This window comes from Drosophila suzukii, chromosome 3, assembly GCF_043229965.1.
Source record: "Drosophila suzukii chromosome 3, CBGP_Dsuzu_IsoJpt1.0, whole genome shotgun sequence".
Taxonomy (NCBI): domain Eukaryota; kingdom Metazoa; phylum Arthropoda; class Insecta; order Diptera; family Drosophilidae; genus Drosophila; species Drosophila suzukii.
This window is the reverse complement of record NC_092082.1, coordinates 66708460-66725386: the sequence shown is the minus strand read 5'-3', so window position 1 is coordinate 66725386 and position 16927 is coordinate 66708460. Positions and strand designations below refer to the sequence as shown.

At 40.1% G+C, this 16927-nt stretch overlaps 2 protein-coding genes across 2 annotated transcripts; one reads left to right on the top strand and one right to left on the bottom strand.

Annotated features, from left to right (window-relative positions):
- Positions 1-5189: 5189 nt before the first annotated feature.
- Ugt49B2 (UDP-glycosyltransferase family 49 member B2) lies at positions 5190-7193 on the bottom strand. The gene is made up of 4 exons (XM_036816950.3): positions 7049-7193; positions 6745-6982; positions 6027-6692; positions 5190-5912 (listed from the first exon to the last, which is right to left on the bottom strand). Exons 1-4 carry the CDS (start codon positions 7049-7051, stop codon positions 5239-5241), a joined length of 1581 nt encoding a protein of 526 aa, XP_036672845.3. The 5' UTR covers positions 7052-7193; the 3' UTR covers positions 5190-5238.
- Positions 7194-12962: 5769 nt separating this feature from the next.
- Positions 12963-16676, top strand: LOC108016064 (nuclear cap-binding protein subunit 1). The gene is made up of 3 exons (XM_036819109.3): positions 12963-14465; positions 14878-15187; positions 16080-16676. Exons 1-3 carry the CDS (start codon positions 13048-13050, stop codon positions 16617-16619), a joined length of 2268 nt encoding a protein of 755 aa, XP_036675004.3. The 5' UTR covers positions 12963-13047; the 3' UTR covers positions 16620-16676.
- The last annotated feature ends 251 nt before the right edge of the window (positions 16677-16927 follow it).

Here is a 16927-nt window from a genome sequence, read left to right as displayed (position 1 = left end):
GGAATAACTTCACAACAAATTCATCAACTAGACTCCAAACTCTAGAGCGGGATACTCTTGGTTCTTGGGGGAGTCCATTAAATCTAATGTACTCTCTGATTGAAAAATACATTTTATTTTGGAATCAAAAACTCCAGTCTTACACTTTAACGTATTGTTTCTTTTTAGTATAAATGTAGTATTAAAATAGTTAGACAATACTAAATTATTTTTGTATTATTTTGTTTGAGCTAGCTTTATAACATTAGGAAAAAGTTATTTTAAACTGTGTTTTAATATTGCATATTTACAAAAATAATATTAAACAAGAAACATGGATACAGATCTATTTCTCTCTTCAATATTTTTATAAACATTTTGTTTTAAAATTAAATCTTACACCAATTTTAATTAAATATTGAATTTTTACATTGTTATAATATTTATACCTAGACTAAATTATATTTATTATTAAGTTTAGGAAATTGTATGGGTCTTTTATAAATTATAGGTAAGCTAAAGACAAAATAATAAACCAATATAGAAAAATAATTTATTTAAAAAGAAAATGAGATTTGCTTCATATGATTAACATTTTCATTTTGTTATACAAAACAAAATACACTATTTTTAGGAAATTGATCACTTTTGTAGAGTATTTGAATTCCATTGTGCTCGTTTCAAACTCGATTTTGTTGTGGAAGTTGTGCTCTTTGTTTTATGGGATGGACCTGGTCCTAAGAGGGGAACCCCTAAAGGGATTGGAGCCAGCGACACTGCCTAATTGCTTTGCTGCCGGGCGGGCGATGGGGTTTGCCACTGGGAAGGGCGGGGATTGGGATCCTCCCTTCGGTTGGCTAGGTAAATGAATGAATGAAGCTCCCGAACGATTAACCCACTCACACCCACGGAAACCCGATTGCTCTGTAAACAAAACACGGAAAGCAAAGTACAAATGATGCCCCGGCCCATTTATGTTTATTTTGTTTTGAAAATTGTGCGTTTAATTTATAGTTAATTGTTTTCCAGCTTTTCATTAGCCAACCAAACCGAGCGGTGACTGTGTGCGGTCCCCGAGAATTCCTGGGAATCCAGCCCACAGACCCGAGCGGGCGGATGATATTATACTCGTACCAATTGTTGATGATGGTGCTATTTGCGCAAGTTGTTCGGCGCGTCCGCCCGTCCCACAAAATGGCCACCCACCTCAATTTCAATTTGAAATTCAATTTCCAACTCAATCTCCCGTCCGGCAGCTGTTGAAAAATCTTTGCGCAATGCCAATTCCAAATCCAAATCAGATCCAGCGAACCGTGGCCACTCCTCTGCTTATTTGGCTTCAAATAAAAAATCATTTAAATGATTTCGAGAACGGCCGCCATAGCCGGCCATAGCGGCATCAAATTGAATGATAAATGTTTTGGCTTTTGTGATTTTGTTTATTGTTCAAATTTCGGGTAAAAAATTTCAAATTTTCACCGCATGCATAAAACGGTTTTGGTGTTCTTCATTTTTTGTTGTCTTCCTTTTACTTTATCGCGTTTTATGGACAGCCATTCAAACCGGCAAATGTTGAGATGATTCCAACTAGCACTAGATGGATGGTTTGTTTTTTCGCGAGCTGTTTAGATGAAAACGTTGTGGTGTGGCAGACTGAGAGAGAGAGATTCGGGATACGCACATGTGTCCAAGTTCCATTGGGGCAACTTAATTAACGTTTTAATGGACCTGCCGACTCGTAATGCCCGACAATTAAAGTCGCAATAGACATTTGGTTGCCCCGCCAGTCGATTCGGGCGTTAGATTGGCCCCGGGGCCAAGAACTGAGTGGGTGAGATGTGATGCTCGAGGTTCCCTCTGGGTAGCATTGCCCAATGGACCGGGCGCCTTATCAGCTGCCTGAGCGCTACTAATAGAGCGCTACCAGGCGGAACACACTTGAAGATCCATTGATAAACAGTCACTTGGTATGTGAACGGGCGGGATCTGTTTTTCTCCCTGCAGCATTTGGCACCGAAAAGTGTTTGGATGGTTCAAGATGGGAAAACAAACGGAATGGTGTCGTATATGGGTAAACACTTCAATGAATCAGTTTCCTGGGTGGAAAACTTTTGTCGGATCGGAATATTTCGGCTGAGCACCTGCAACTTACTCGATCGTTAATCTTTTGTTTTCCTTCATTTATTTGGAACAACATAAAAGCGCTTAAAGCCTGTTTAAGTGCCCATTGCTTTGTGTAAACAGTCTTCCTATCGAATGCTCAGGAATGATTCACAAGAAGGTGTAGGTGCTTTAGGATTTCGCAGTTGACTAGGTGCTCTTTGGGATAAATAAATCAAATCGTATAACTTATAAACATACCAGTTCTGGGACATAAACTAAGGAAGCCCTGCGAAAATGGCTTATATAAATAAGATTATTTCATTTGCATTTTTATTGTATGAATCTTAAGTCTATTAATATTCAGAATGTATCACTAAACTATTAAAAAATAATTACAAATAAAATACTCAGTGCTTATCTATTTTACATACTAGTAAATAGCATCTATATAACATAATTTAATGCTAATAATTATTTGTAAGTTTAAAGAATAATAAATATACCATTCTGAAAAAAGGTATATGATTTAATCCCAAGTCTTGGGCTTCTACTAATTGGCTTTTAGGCACTGAAATTACCGAGTCTTTTCTGCATCGCATAAATCAACATCAAATTGCCGAAGAAGAGCAGTTTAACGCCTCGTTAGCTTTCGTCACTAAGCTGAGTAATTTCAAATGAATTCCACCTACTTTTTCTTAGTGGCATCCTTTATCTCTGCTCGTTTTTTCTCTTTTATTTTTTCATAATCATTATACGGAGAATTTCCTTCGTCCTGCCACCCAAACGCCTATCGGCCACACCCACTCCAATGTCGGCAGCTATTAGCAGCAATTTTCAATTTCCTTTCTGATGAAGCACATGGCAAGAGAGCAAATTACATGGCGCACAAGATGAGACATTCACTTTTCCTTAGCTTTTCTTTTCTTTTTCCTTTTTCTTATTTTTGTTGGATTTCCCCCCTTTTTGAGCTCGGTCCTGGCGCACACGTACGCAATTGTCCTGAGCGCTCGTCTTCGATTCGAAAAGAACATTTTCTTGCAATTTCTGCTGGGTGGCTGATGGCTGATGGCTGAGTGGGTCGAGAACAGAGCCCAGACGGGCGCAAATGAACGGCCATTATGTTTATCCGAAGTGAAAGCGAGGGCTGAAGTGAATTTTAAACGAGCCGGGGAGCTGGGAACTTGCTCAGTGCGTTGCAGTGAGTTGGAGAGTTATCCTGCCGGCAAAGGACATGCTTCAATTGAATAAGAAGAAAATTACACTTAAACGCTGCGGCGTGTCGACAGCTTTAGCTTCCCTGGGTGGTCAGCCTTTTGTGACCTTCTAGAGGGTATTATAAAATTGATCTGATCTTGGTACAAGTAGAAAATATGGAAGATACAAAATACGTATTTAAGTAATATAGAAATACTAAAAATGAGTATAAAGTGTATTTTAACTATCAGTTTTTCTAAAAAAAAATTTTAAGTTATAAGTTTAAGTTTACTTTGGGATAATATCATATGACTTTTACTTATTTTATTTACTTTTACAAATTAATGTAACAGGCCTTATAAAATAGAGACCTTCGGCCTATATCTATTCTTTTTCATAGGTTTTCTTTCCTATATCCCTTACTATTGAGAGATAAGAGTATCAAAACTTCAGCTCACCAAACACTTCTTTTCTTTCCCTTTTTTGGTTAGTCACCTTTGATTGGGCTGCATTCAAAGGTGGCCATCTAAATTGGCGGTCAATTAGCGATTCCTTCTAGAGACCCTCTCGTTAATCTATCTTCATCATTCGCGCAGCCATCGCATAAGCACATTCCACCGCCCGAGGATGATTTTAAGTTTATTTGCCTAAGCCGTTGACAGACAAACAGCTTCGGGTTCACCCCTTTCCGCTCCCCACACTCAAAAACAGCACTCATACGCCCTGTGCGCCATCTGCATTAACATATCATTAGTGCGTGCGTGTGTTTGCCTGTTTATCGGCGCTTTTGTTTACAATAAAGCGTAATCATGTGTTACAAATACCAATAATAAAGCCGATGGGCCATGCATGTAACCCTATAGCCCAGGAAGCATCCAGCATGGGGCGTCGCACCCACTTCAATGTCAGTTCGTGAATGCATAATGAGCCCTGGAGCTCCGCGGATCGTGTCTCCGCACTCCGGCCTCAAGTGCACTTGCCGGAGACCCGGTCTTCCAGCCTCCCAGTCTCCCAGTCTCCGGAGTCGTGTAAACATCCCATTTCTGGGTCCAAATGGCGCTCGAATTGGCGCTGCCATTGCAGGAAGCCACTGTCTTTGGGGTCATTTTGTTTATGCGATTTTCGAAATTGGACATGTATTTATATTACATATATCTGGGATAATCGTGTACGTACTTAGATGTTCCAAGTATAAACACGGGATACAAAAATCTTTAAAGACAAAAAACCAAGTCTTTAAGATTCCTGAAAATGATCAGTGGGTTGGGTTTTCATTTAACAGGTAAATCTTGTGAATTTCTTATGCTTCAAGTTGAAAATTCCCTTGCGCAATTCAGGGAAAATGTATAATTTTATGATTTTTCCCGGAGTGGTTTTATTTGTTCTCGATGATTTGGTAAGCGCATACTTTAGCAGTCTTAGAGGTCATATCATCAATTGGGCAATCCAAGCCCCTGGCAACATGATGATGATGGTGAAATCCCATTAATCTATGATGAGTGTGCTTTTTTGGGAAGGGGTTTCTTCTCTACTCAAGACTTTTGCAATTTTGCTTAATTCAAAAAGAACACTTGGCCCAGCACTCAGGCGCCTTAAGTACAATATTGTAGGACCATACCAATTTGGATTCATTAAATACTTAAGTAGAAGCTCAAGTGCCAAAGCTTAAGTGTTCGGGCTATTATTGCAAAAATATGTATAAGAAGCAACAAAGTGCAGACCAAGTATTTATAAAACATTTTATGGAAATGACCATGTGGGGACTGTCTTAATTTGTTATTAAAATGGCTAAAAAACTCACTTTCTTATTTTAATTGTTTTGACGTATAATTACAAATATACAATTCTCAGTTACAGTCAATACACAATAAACAAACATTTTTTAAGCTTTCGTTTTTTTTTTAAGAGCTGCGTAAAAGTAATTTATTTATTTTTAATGCAACAATCAACGTTACTTTATATTTATTCAGATTTTGTCTTTTTATCAAAGGATTTTTTGCCACGCAACGATTTTAGCCTTTTATAAATGGCATACAAAGTCAAAAGAGGTAATACAGTAACTATCAGTATAATCAAGGAGACATCCAGCAAATAAAACTGGTACCAGCGAAGATGAACTCCTGCTGCCACCATATGCGGTGCTCCCCGGTGTTCTATTACATAATTTATCCAGTAAATGGCCGTGTCCATAGCGCCAACTGGACGATCGCGAAAAATCCGGGATGCTTTATCCATATTGGTTTTAAACTTGCGATTTGTCAGCAGTTCATTGAGTGCAGATTTCAGCAGATCTTCCGAAATTGTCCGATAGTCCAAGCCAATGGCAAATCCAGCAGCCTGGCCCGCTTTTATGTTCAGAGCCTGATCAAAAAAGAAGGGCATTCCGATCACCGGAACCGCGTGATAAACTGCCTCTTGCAATCCGAAGAGACCGCCATGTGCAATGAAAACTTTAACATTCGGATGGGCCAATATATCGGACTGGGGTAACCACTTTTCAATCCTGACATTGTCGGGAATATTCGACAACTGGTCGCTTTCGAATTTCCAAAGGATACGTTGTTTTAAGCTGCCAAAGACTCCTAGGAACATCTTTATTTTTTCGGGTAACATGTCAGCACTGCGCAATTGAGATCCTAAAAACGCCAAAGATTTATAAATGTAAGTAGGTTCAGTGAAAATTTAAATATGAAATATATCTTTTAAGATGTGGTTATCTTAAGGCCTATAACATTTTGATTCAAACTCACCCAAACTAAAGTAGATAGCACCGAACTCTGCATCATCAAGGAACTTTTTTATGTTTGCTGGCAGAGCTTTGGGTGGCTGGATATGCAGTCCTCCCACCGAAATCATGCTCAAGGACATTGGTCTCGGAGATGTCAGCGGCATGTAGCTGTTTATTAGTAAGACCGAGATGTTTCGTTCCAATTGCTTAACCGTCGGCACTTCTGGTAATAACTTGCCAAAATACTTCTTGATAATGGCATCCTGGGCCGGGTAGTAGGAGACTTCCCGAAGCACATCCTCAGCAGCGCTAAATACGACATTTTCCAATCGCTCCCACAATGTCATTCTATCGGTGCATCCCGTTACAGTATTCGGGACGTATGATAAGGGATTTATAGAGCCAAAGATTTTGCTAAAGTAGTTGGCATAGGCAAAGGCTGCTACGGTAATGACGGGTACTTGGTAGAGATGGCCGAGCATAAGAGCACCCTCATTGTAGAACTGTGCCGCAAGGAGAAGATCGAATTTACCGATCTTATCTTTGGCGTAAATTAGATCCTGAACTTCCGGATGGGCCAGTGCAAAATCCGTTGATTGGATACCAATGTGTTGGGCCAGACGCATGTGTGTCATCCCTGACAAGTCAATCATATCCAGCGCCGATTTTGTATTCATCTTAGCAGAAACTGTGGAAAAATATGTTAGAATTTATGTTTTTTAAGTACTGTACTGACTTACCATCTTCCCATGAGTCATAATGGTGCAAAAGAATTTCCCTGTAGTTTGGCCCCAAGTTTTCCTTGGCCAACGAAAACGGAGTTATGAATGTGACCTCATGTCCACGTTTTACCAGTTCTCTTATAATCGCATTTGTCATCATATAATGGCTTGGTGTAGGTGAGAAGAAAGGTGCCAGAATGCGGGCTCCATCTCCAATTCCCAAAAAGCTCAATAGAAGCAACTTTATAATTAGTATCTGCGGTTTAAAGGTATACGAAAACGGTTTAATAATACATTCTGGGCTAAAAATTTTATAACAAACCATTTATTTTATATTTTAAGCACTCGCGAGACACAGGTACACTGCACTGGGAACAATCTTGGCAGAAGTTTTTATATACCACACCATTTTTCTGCGGGGTTATTCACTTTTATTTTGTCAAAAGTCGGATAGATAAGTCTGTAGATTGTTTCAGTTCAACGGCACTGCATGATACCGATAAAACACCTTATTAAATTCCCCATCTTCTAGTCATGTAAGTAATCTTCAATGATAAGAGTTCAGTAAACACATTTTATCTATGAGTGCAAAAAATCTATATAGACACCCGGCAGTAGTATGAACTTGATAAAATATAAAGGTGTTAACATTTTTAAGTGTTTATCAGCTAATCTTTTTGGGTACTTAAACTTCTTGAGGTATTTGGTAATAAAGTTGTTAAAGAAATTATAAAATTTACTTCCTGTGTATGTTTCTTTGTTGTATAAAAAAAAAAAAAATTTGATCTTTACAAAAATATTCTCCTTAGTTCAAAACTTTCCCCTACAAGTTTATGTAGTACTTCCCAAACGATAGGATGTAGTAAATAAATCACAGAAAAAATTAAATATTTGCTTCCCGGTTGCCACCCAGAATTATTGTTGAATGCGGGGCCCATATATCATTTCGGGCGGAAACACGGTTTGCGAGGAAGGTACATGGAACAAATACAGATGGAACACAACAAAGATAAAAACAGTAGAAACTGTGGAATATTAATAGGATAATAATTTCGCGTTAGTCTAATATCTATCAAGCATCAGCATACATTGGTACACGAGAGTGTGTTACGATAGAGCGAAGCTCAATAATAAGCCGAGAAAAAAGCAAAGGGCCTAAATGACTACTCTTAGGCATTCTTTTGAAATATAACCCTTTGAGTTCTACCATTCAAATAACTTGAAATCCAAGTTGATAACTTCTTCGAAAACCTGAACAGATCTTATTTAAATACAAGAAGAGAATGCTTTAGAAATTCAAAGACTTTAACTAAATCCGTATGTAAAACGTCTGTTTGCAATTTTATGTTACATCCATTTATTACAATATATGTAAATTCAAGCAGGTTAGTGGTGGTCGATCTTCGCTTAAAAAACAATGTTGACACGGTGAATTCAGCTGTTGAGAGCCAATCGAGTCATTACATTTGTTGACTTTTTGTTCTTCTTATAAGTGTTTGTTTTAAGGAGGTAAACCAAGGAGGCCCCTTTTGCATTGAAGGAAGTATATCAGGAACGCAAATGAGTTTAAGACGCTACAAAATAATATAGTGGCTCTTTCAATATCCATGTAATTGTTAAAATTTGTCCAATAATATTGGGAAATCGTCTAGCTTATAAGCTTCTAAACTATAGTTTATTATAGTCACATTTACGAAAGCATTTAATTTAAGTTGGATAAGTAAAGGAGAGAGGGTATCAACGCGGGGGAAGCAAATTGTTAATTTCAATTTGGAATGACATCGGTCTTTTGAGAAAACAAGTGCGTCAACTCTAGATATCGTTACTTCAGACGAGTCTAAAACAAATACAAGACCTAGTTGTCTGTTTAGTGAATTACATACAAAGCTTACTTGTGGTAATGATAATTCTAACAGACCATCAATAAAGTTATGGACAGATAAAGGAATAGCAGGGAGATTAAAATCCCACCGGAACAATAAAGATATCCCTGTTGGAAAGATGAGATAGGAAAGATTTTATTCCAGACAAAATTGACTCATAAATTATAAAGACAGATCCAGGTCGAACATAAGAATAGGTTACAAAAATAGATAAGGATCGCAAAGAAACTTTTACACTAACAAATTCTATGTCGTTAGGGCTATGAGAGTATATTCTTCCCGATGTTAGACAAGAAGTAAAGGCAATCTGCACAAACTGACACTTTTTTATTACCAAGGTTGACCTTGAAGTCTTTGATTTAGGGTTGGTTAAAAAACAAGACACCAGTGCCACAGATGAATAGTGTGCTAAATTATGATCCTAAACAATAAGCCCCAATGCTGTTGTTTTGCTTCCCTTGTAAACTTTCCGATTAATCAGTCTTCCAGATATATGTGTTCCCCCATTTAACCATATGAATGGTTAAATTGCCATTAAACTCAACGCGCCAATTTGTAGGCAATTAAATTTAATGTTTGAACTGGAATTTGGGGAGATTCTGTGACGTCCGGACTGGACTTCTGTACGGATTGGGATTGTGAATTCTGATCAGCACCGCATCCGCATCGATCATTTAATTTGGCAGCCATTCGAGGCGGACTTATTATTATTGTTTACTTTGTCATATTTTGCCAATGTGTTTTTATTGTTCTGCGGGCCGCATTCGTACTCGTATTTAGATTGCCTCTATTTGTTGCTGCATGCCAGCAGTGATACTTTGTTTATTGTCTCGGCCAGGCCAAATAAATGCAACGACTTTCTGCGGTAAATTTGGCATTTGCCGATTGGCATTTGGCGGGTGCTTGCTGCGATTTGGCCATAAACCTTGATCGGTCATGTGTTTCCCTCGGAGGAGGGGCTCAAGTGGATGAAGTTATTGCAAATTCTCTAATCTTGGGATAATGCCCATTCTTGGCAATCACTGCAATGATCTCAACGGCCAAATGCGGCCATAAATTCCGCGTCGGATGGCCAAGTGTTCCATCAAAATCAAAGCTTTTAAGCCGCTGCCTGAAGTGTTTCGCTTGCGTTCTAATTTGCCTTTGCAGCGAATGCGCAATTAGCCGCTATTACATTAATAATACGCGTACTTGTCTTCGGCCGACCCAATGGTAATTGAAAAATCGGCTATTTCCAATGTGGAAATCGAAACAGAAATGGAATTGAAAAGCGCACATTTGGCCAAAGTGAATCGTCCGTACTTAAGAGCTTAAAAGTGCGCATCTTGCCTCACTGCAGCTGTATCTGAATGGGAATCTCTGTGCGATTTTGAATCTATCTTTATTCTGTTCTAAAAGTTCGTCATTGACACTGGCGATTTTTCTAAATTGTAGAACACATTTTTTTAGGTTTCCTTAAAAAACATTCTTCTGGAGTGGAAAGTGTTTCTACTTTTTAGTTTAAGTTAAAAAAAACAAAAATCAATAGCAAATAGCATACACTTTAAATTGCAAAATCAATATTTTTGATCAATGCACTCAAGTAATAAATATTTAGTTGGCTTAAATGTAAAAAATGGTTAGGGTATTACTAAATATTTTTGATTTTCTTATGCTAAACACAAAACGAAACGTTGATATCGAAGGTTATGCTGTAGTATTCTGATTATTTAAAGTAATTAATGTTCTTTTAGATTTAAGATGCTAATTATCATATAAACATACTTAATTTAACCATAAACTTGCTTTTAAATGCTGTGAAATAATTACACATAGAAATTCTAATACCACATATTTCAAATTCATATTTTTCAGTGAGGAGCCGACCTTCTGTTTTGCGGCGACGCCTAATATGCAATTGGAAACCGTCGGGGCCGCCAGTCAGTTTTCCCCGCACTCGTGGAGATGGCGATGCACCGGCTCCATGATCATGTAATCATGCGTGTGGCATTGTTTACAAATCACGCCTTGTCGCCGCTCCCGACCAGACAGGACACACTCGAGGATGTCGGCAGGACGGTGAAATATGTGTGAACGTAGTTCCTTCGGGATCCGGATCCCCGGCTACTCAAGTGGCCAGTGTTTGGGAGTCTCGGTCAAGGTGGCTAATTGGGACCTCCACTCGAAATCCGTCTAGACAGCTGTTCTGCGGTGGTCCTGTGCAAAGTGGCTTGTTGTGATTGTCGCCCCGGGACATTTGGGACACATTAGTTGACCACTGTTTGGAAACAAATGTCGGAAAGGCAGCGCCAAGGCGGAAAAACTGAAGGGAACGGACCACACAACAGACGCAAATAACCCAAAACCGTACTCCAAATAAGCAAAGCGCGATGCAACAACAAACAATGATACACCGAAAGAACTTGATGAAAAATACTGAATATAATTCTCTATGAAAGATTGATGTCAATTTTTATTTTGAAGTAAATCTTTTGGGAACTGCAATTTATAGAAATGATTTTGATCTATAAATATATTTGATGATACTAAAAATGGGTGTACTAAGGATAATAATGAGTAATAATGGTTTAATCTTTGCTTTATATAATTTTTTTCTCAAACATTCCAAAATACTATTTTAAACCTTCACTTACATAGTAAAAATGTAATTTTTTTACCATGCTTTGTGGTATAGAAGAAATATATATGATATACCTAATCATCTAAATAAACTTTTCTATAGCATGTTTATAATGGAAACTAATCAAAGTTACAACTTAACCCCTGTAATAAGTTTACTGGTTATGAATGATTATTTCTACAATTTTATTAAATACTTTATTAAAATAAATATTACAAAACTATATTTCATTAGGGTTCTACATTTTTATAAGCCCCTTTAAAAAAGTACAGCTGTCTTTACTGTTTAATTTCATATTGGTATGATTTTTTCCTGTGCATCCCACTATTCTACTAGTACATTAAATGAACTCCCCCAGCATTTAATGTACTAGTGGAACTCCTCAACACGGCTTGGCTCGGCTCCATTCATTCATGCTCATCCCATCCATATGCTCCATCCATATCTATCCATCCAAATCCATCCATCAGGCCATCAGGTGTGTGGTGGCGTTGGCTTTCTGGATGTGGATATTCCAATGCCGCCGCCGTTAGAAGCGCAATTTGTTTATGCTACTTTGTGAGCAATAAAAGCACAGACGGCCATGTGGGTGGTCCCACCTTGGGTCTTCGGGCCTTTCGATTTATGCATTCGCTGGATATGATGTATAGTACTGGTACTGGGTGGCTGTGGGGATAGAGATCCCCCTCCCGTGTGCTAATCATCAGCCGCTCTTCGGAGCTGTTCGTGTGGAATTAATCAGAGCATTGTGTGCGGATGCAGTAGGATGTGGGGGGTGACTGTAATCCCTGTGAGAATAAAATTGAGCCATAATTGAATTGATTTCCAGCGAAAGCGGCCACTTGCAAGTGTCGGAATCGAGGGCCCTGGGACAGATATGGCTGTGCAACTGAAGTGGCCGCCAAATTATTTGACATAATTGCGCCGTAATGAAGCGCTATCTGCGCCTGGGAAAGGGTGAAGCCTCTCAAGTCGGGTGCTCAAGTACCCCTTGAACTCCAATGAAGATGTGATGGCTTTTTGGTAGTTTGTTGACCTCGAAGATATGACCCCAAACATGCCAAGCGAAATTTTGTGTTGGTGAACAAACTTAAAAAGATACCACTATGAGCTCAATCATCTGTTGTCTGATATAAAATATGTTGTAGATCTAAGCATACAGTTTGAAATGTATTCTCCAAATAATACAAATCTAGTCAAAGCAGGCGTTAAAGGTTTCACTGTCAATTAAAAATCAGTTTTTGCTCATTCCGGTTCTTCTAGTCAATTCGAGAAGACTTAAAAATTGGGATTAATTCGGTGAATAATATCAATTTAATAAAGAGTAATACAATATTAGGTTCCCTGATAATTTGGGGAGTAATTTTTTGACTTAAACCGCGTTTACGAGTTTGAATTGGTGAAAAATCGTTTAAAAATAATGTTCAAATACGGGCAACATTTGTTTTTCGTTACGGCTAAAACATTTATTTTATTATTTATACATAGTTGTTAAGTGATTAATTTATCTCGAATTTTCTTTGCAAAGCAGGCTTTGAAAGATAAAATGTCAATTAAAAAACAATTTTATTGCTCATTACGGTTTCTTTATTCGATGCTAAACGTGCGAGAAACTAGGAATAATTGTTTAAAAAATAGTTACTTTAATAATCGTGAAATATTTTATAAAATCGATTCTGACGGTCATTTTTTTAATACATTCAACAATGAACTAAACAATTTCATTAATAATTTTAATTTTACTTGGAATAATTTTAGTTTTTCGTTAGTAAAGGCATTGCCAAATAGTGTGTTCTTTGATTTCCAGATCGATAAAAAATGGAGTCAGGTCGTCGCAAGCGTGCAGATTCGAGTGGTGATGAGGAGGACGACAGCCGCCGGAAGAGGACGTCCGATGTCAAGATGGCTACCGTGGACAGGTTGATGGGGAGCTTGAGCTACCAGGGCGGCACTTCCATCGAGCTGAAGCTGGAGAACCTCTCGTACTTGCTGCGAAACGAGATCAGCCCCGAGCTCAGGAAGCACATCCTGCAACTCCTGATCACCTGCGTGGGCAACCATCCGGGGCAGGCCAGTGCCTATGCCACATTTGTGGGCCTTTTGAATATCGTCAACTTCGAGTTCGCCTTCGAATGCCTGGCCTTCATGACGCAGAAGCTACATGAAACCATCTGCAACCGCGACTGGTTCAGAATGCGGGGAGTGGTCCACTTCTTGGTAGACTTGTACAATTGCCATGTGGTCACCTCGTCGTCATTGCTGAATTTCCTAGCGGGCTGCGTGAAGGAGTGCGAGAACGTCAAGGATCCGGATGACGAGTTGGACCCTGTACCGCAGACTCGTCGCGATTGGCTGGCCTATTGTGTGCTATCCGCCATTCCAATGATCGGCAAAGATATGCAGGGCAAGGCAGGATTCGAGGGTCTAATGCTCACCCTGCAGATCTACATCAAGAAGCGAAGTACCTTGCCCACCGCCGCGTTGTGTATTTGGCGGGACTCGAAGCACAGGGACTACTTGGAGTTGCTCTGGCAGAGGGTGGATGGATTGAGGCGGGAACATTGGGCCGAACCGGAGCACCAGTTGATTCCACGACCCTACCTGGCCTTCGACGAGGCCCTGAGTATCGGACCGTTGCACTGCCTGCGCGACTTCCAGGTGGCGCCCCATGAGCACAAATGTCCGTATCCCCCACCGCGAGTATCCTTTTACTTCTTTCCCTACGACACTGGCGACGAGCACCGCGAACTGCCCCATCCACTGCGCATCGAGCGGCATTTAATGGAGGTCCAGATCCAGGACATCCTCAAATCCCTCCATCTGGAGAGGAGGATCTGCGCCGACAACCTCCTGGCCTATGCCGCCACCAAGACCCAGTTGGCAGTTTACCACTGCATCGTAGAGGTGATTCTGAGCGAGATGCTGCATCTGCCCGCTTCCGAGTGGATCAACATCAACTACGGAGCCCTGCTGGTGGAGCTCTGCAAGCGTCAGCCTGACAAGGTGCCCCGCGTGGTCAATCATGCCGCACTCATCCTCTTCGACCGACTGGACTCCATGAGCGTGGCCTGCTTCGACCGGCTCGTCAACTGGCTGTCGTTCCACCTGAGCAACTTTGGGTTCGCCCTCTACTGGGACAAGTGGGGACAGAGTCTACGATCATCGATCGTTCCGAGTGCCACCAATCTCCAGCCGAAGGCGGTTTTCCTCAGGGAATTGCTCAAGAAGTGTGTCAGGTGCGTAATACTCAACCAATTGATTAGGAATTAGTTTCCTTAAATCAAGGAGTTACTAAAATTCAAGCTAAGGCTTTATTATCTTCTCTCCAAAGAGATTAGTTTGTTATGTTTATTTCCTATCCGTTGTCGGAGTTTCTACATTTTTTTACTTTATCATTAGATTTTTGTTGATTTTAAATGGGATATACCTTTTAATGCAATATGTATGCATGTTTCAATTAAAAGGTTTTCCTCATTTACTTTCCTTATTTCGTTCAAATACTTTGCTCAACATACCGTAGGCTATACTGGTTTCAACTAAAAACTTTTACAAGTTTGATAAATTGATTACCACAAGCTCATTAGGTTTATTACTTAGATGTTATTTTAATTATGCTTATGCTTATATAAATAATCTCCCAAAACGCAGACTTTCATACCCCGAGAGAATTGCACAGATTCTGCCGGATTTTCTCGCCGGTTTCCTTCCGCGGACTCCCATTCCACACTTCAAGTTCGTCGACGAAACGCTCCCGGGGGCGCTGTTGTCCAAGAATCTCCTGGATACTATGCGCAACAAGCAATCCTGTCCGGAAATGATCTCCACCCTTATAAACGGCACCACAGGAATCGGACCGCTGCTGAAGATCAACGTTCTTACTCAGAACTGCCTCCACCTCGGGTCTAAATCATTCAGCCATACTTTCGCTATACTCTGCAAATACCACTCGGTATTTAAGGTAAGATTATAATCCATCAATTATGAATATATCATCCATTTGCATAATTCATTTCATTTCTATGTCGATTTATTCCGAAAAATTATCTTAGCTTTCATTATAGATACAGATATGCGTTATAAGACGTATCAAGGCAGTTTCTATTCCCTTTCTATGACCTATTTATACCACTAACTCTAAACTCACTGCTTACGTTTACTTTTTATACCCGTTACTCGTAGAGTAAAAGGGTATACTAGATTCGTCGGAAAGTATGTAACAGGCAGAAGGAAGCGTTTCCGACCCCATAAAGTATATATATTCTTGATCAGGATCACTAGCCGAGTCGATCTAGCCATGTCCGTCTGTCCGTCTGTCCGTCTGTCTGTCCGTCCGGATGAACGCTGAGATCTCGGAAACTATGGGAGCTAGGCTATTGAGATTTGGCGTGCAGATTCCTGAGCCTCTTACGCAGCGCAAGTTTGTTTCAGCAGAGTGCCACGCCCACTCTAACGCCCACAAACCGCCCAAAACTGTGGCTCCTACAGTTTTGATGCAAGAATAAAAATTTTAACTGAAATGTATTGTTCTCATCAATACCTATCGATTGACTTAAAAAAAAGTTTGCCACGCCCACTTTAACGCCCACAAACCGCGAAAACCTGTGACGCCCACAATTTTCATGCTAGATAAAAAATTTTAACTGAAATGTATTGGTCTCGTCAATACCTATCGATTGATCCAAAAAAATTTGCCACGCCCACTCTAACGCCCATAACGCTTAAATCTGTATTCCGCCGGTAGGTGGCGCATTTTAATCTCGCTTTGCTGCTTGCATATCTCTATTTAGCTGAGTAACGGGTATCTGATAGTCGAGGTACTCGACTATAGCGTTCTTCCTTGTTTACTCTAGGATCTGACTGCAGGGGATTCGGAGAAGCAACATGCGATCTTGAACGGAATCTTCGAGGTTTGGGTGGACAGCGAGCAATTCAGATTGGTGGTAAGCGAAAGACTGGTCCGGATGAAGGTGATAGAGCCCAGATGTATAGTGTCCTGGATTTTTGGTCCACTAATGCGGAAGGAACTCACCAAGATTTACATTTGGGAGCTGCTCCATTCGACTGTTCGCCATGTGAAGCGTGTCCAAAAGCAGAATGAAGTTATAGATGTGGACTGTCCAAGTGGAACGGATTACGCGGTCAGGAGCATTTTACTGGACATCGTGAACCGCTTCGTAAAGGCCCTTTCTGCTGCTCCGGAGGAACATGAGGGATCCGAGGAGCACTACTGGTTTCACTGGGTTCTTGGCCGGCTACAGGAGACGCTTTTCCTCTATGCGGACGACTACAAAAATATATCCTGCAAACTACACAAAATCTCCGAGGAGGCCGATCTCAGGGAAAGCATTTCGAAAACGATGCAGGGCTTTTTAACCTATGTTACGGCATAATTGTATTCTATCAGTTTTGTAAATTTTCTTTATAATAAAACAACAAGGAATAGCTGATCCACGATGCCTAATTGACTGTGCTTGCAGAATTCTACGGGACGTGGATTTGGGGGAGAAATCACACCGCGCAATATTCCAAAAAATATTGAATTGAGTATGACCGTTACAAGACTAATATCAAAATTGTAAGTGCGCCACCTATTTGTGGTGTTCGACTTAAATTCGCTGTTGGACGGAGCGAATTCCAATGCGGCTAAGCGAATTTAAAAACAATATTCATCGTGTCCTCATCCCACTGCCACGGCACC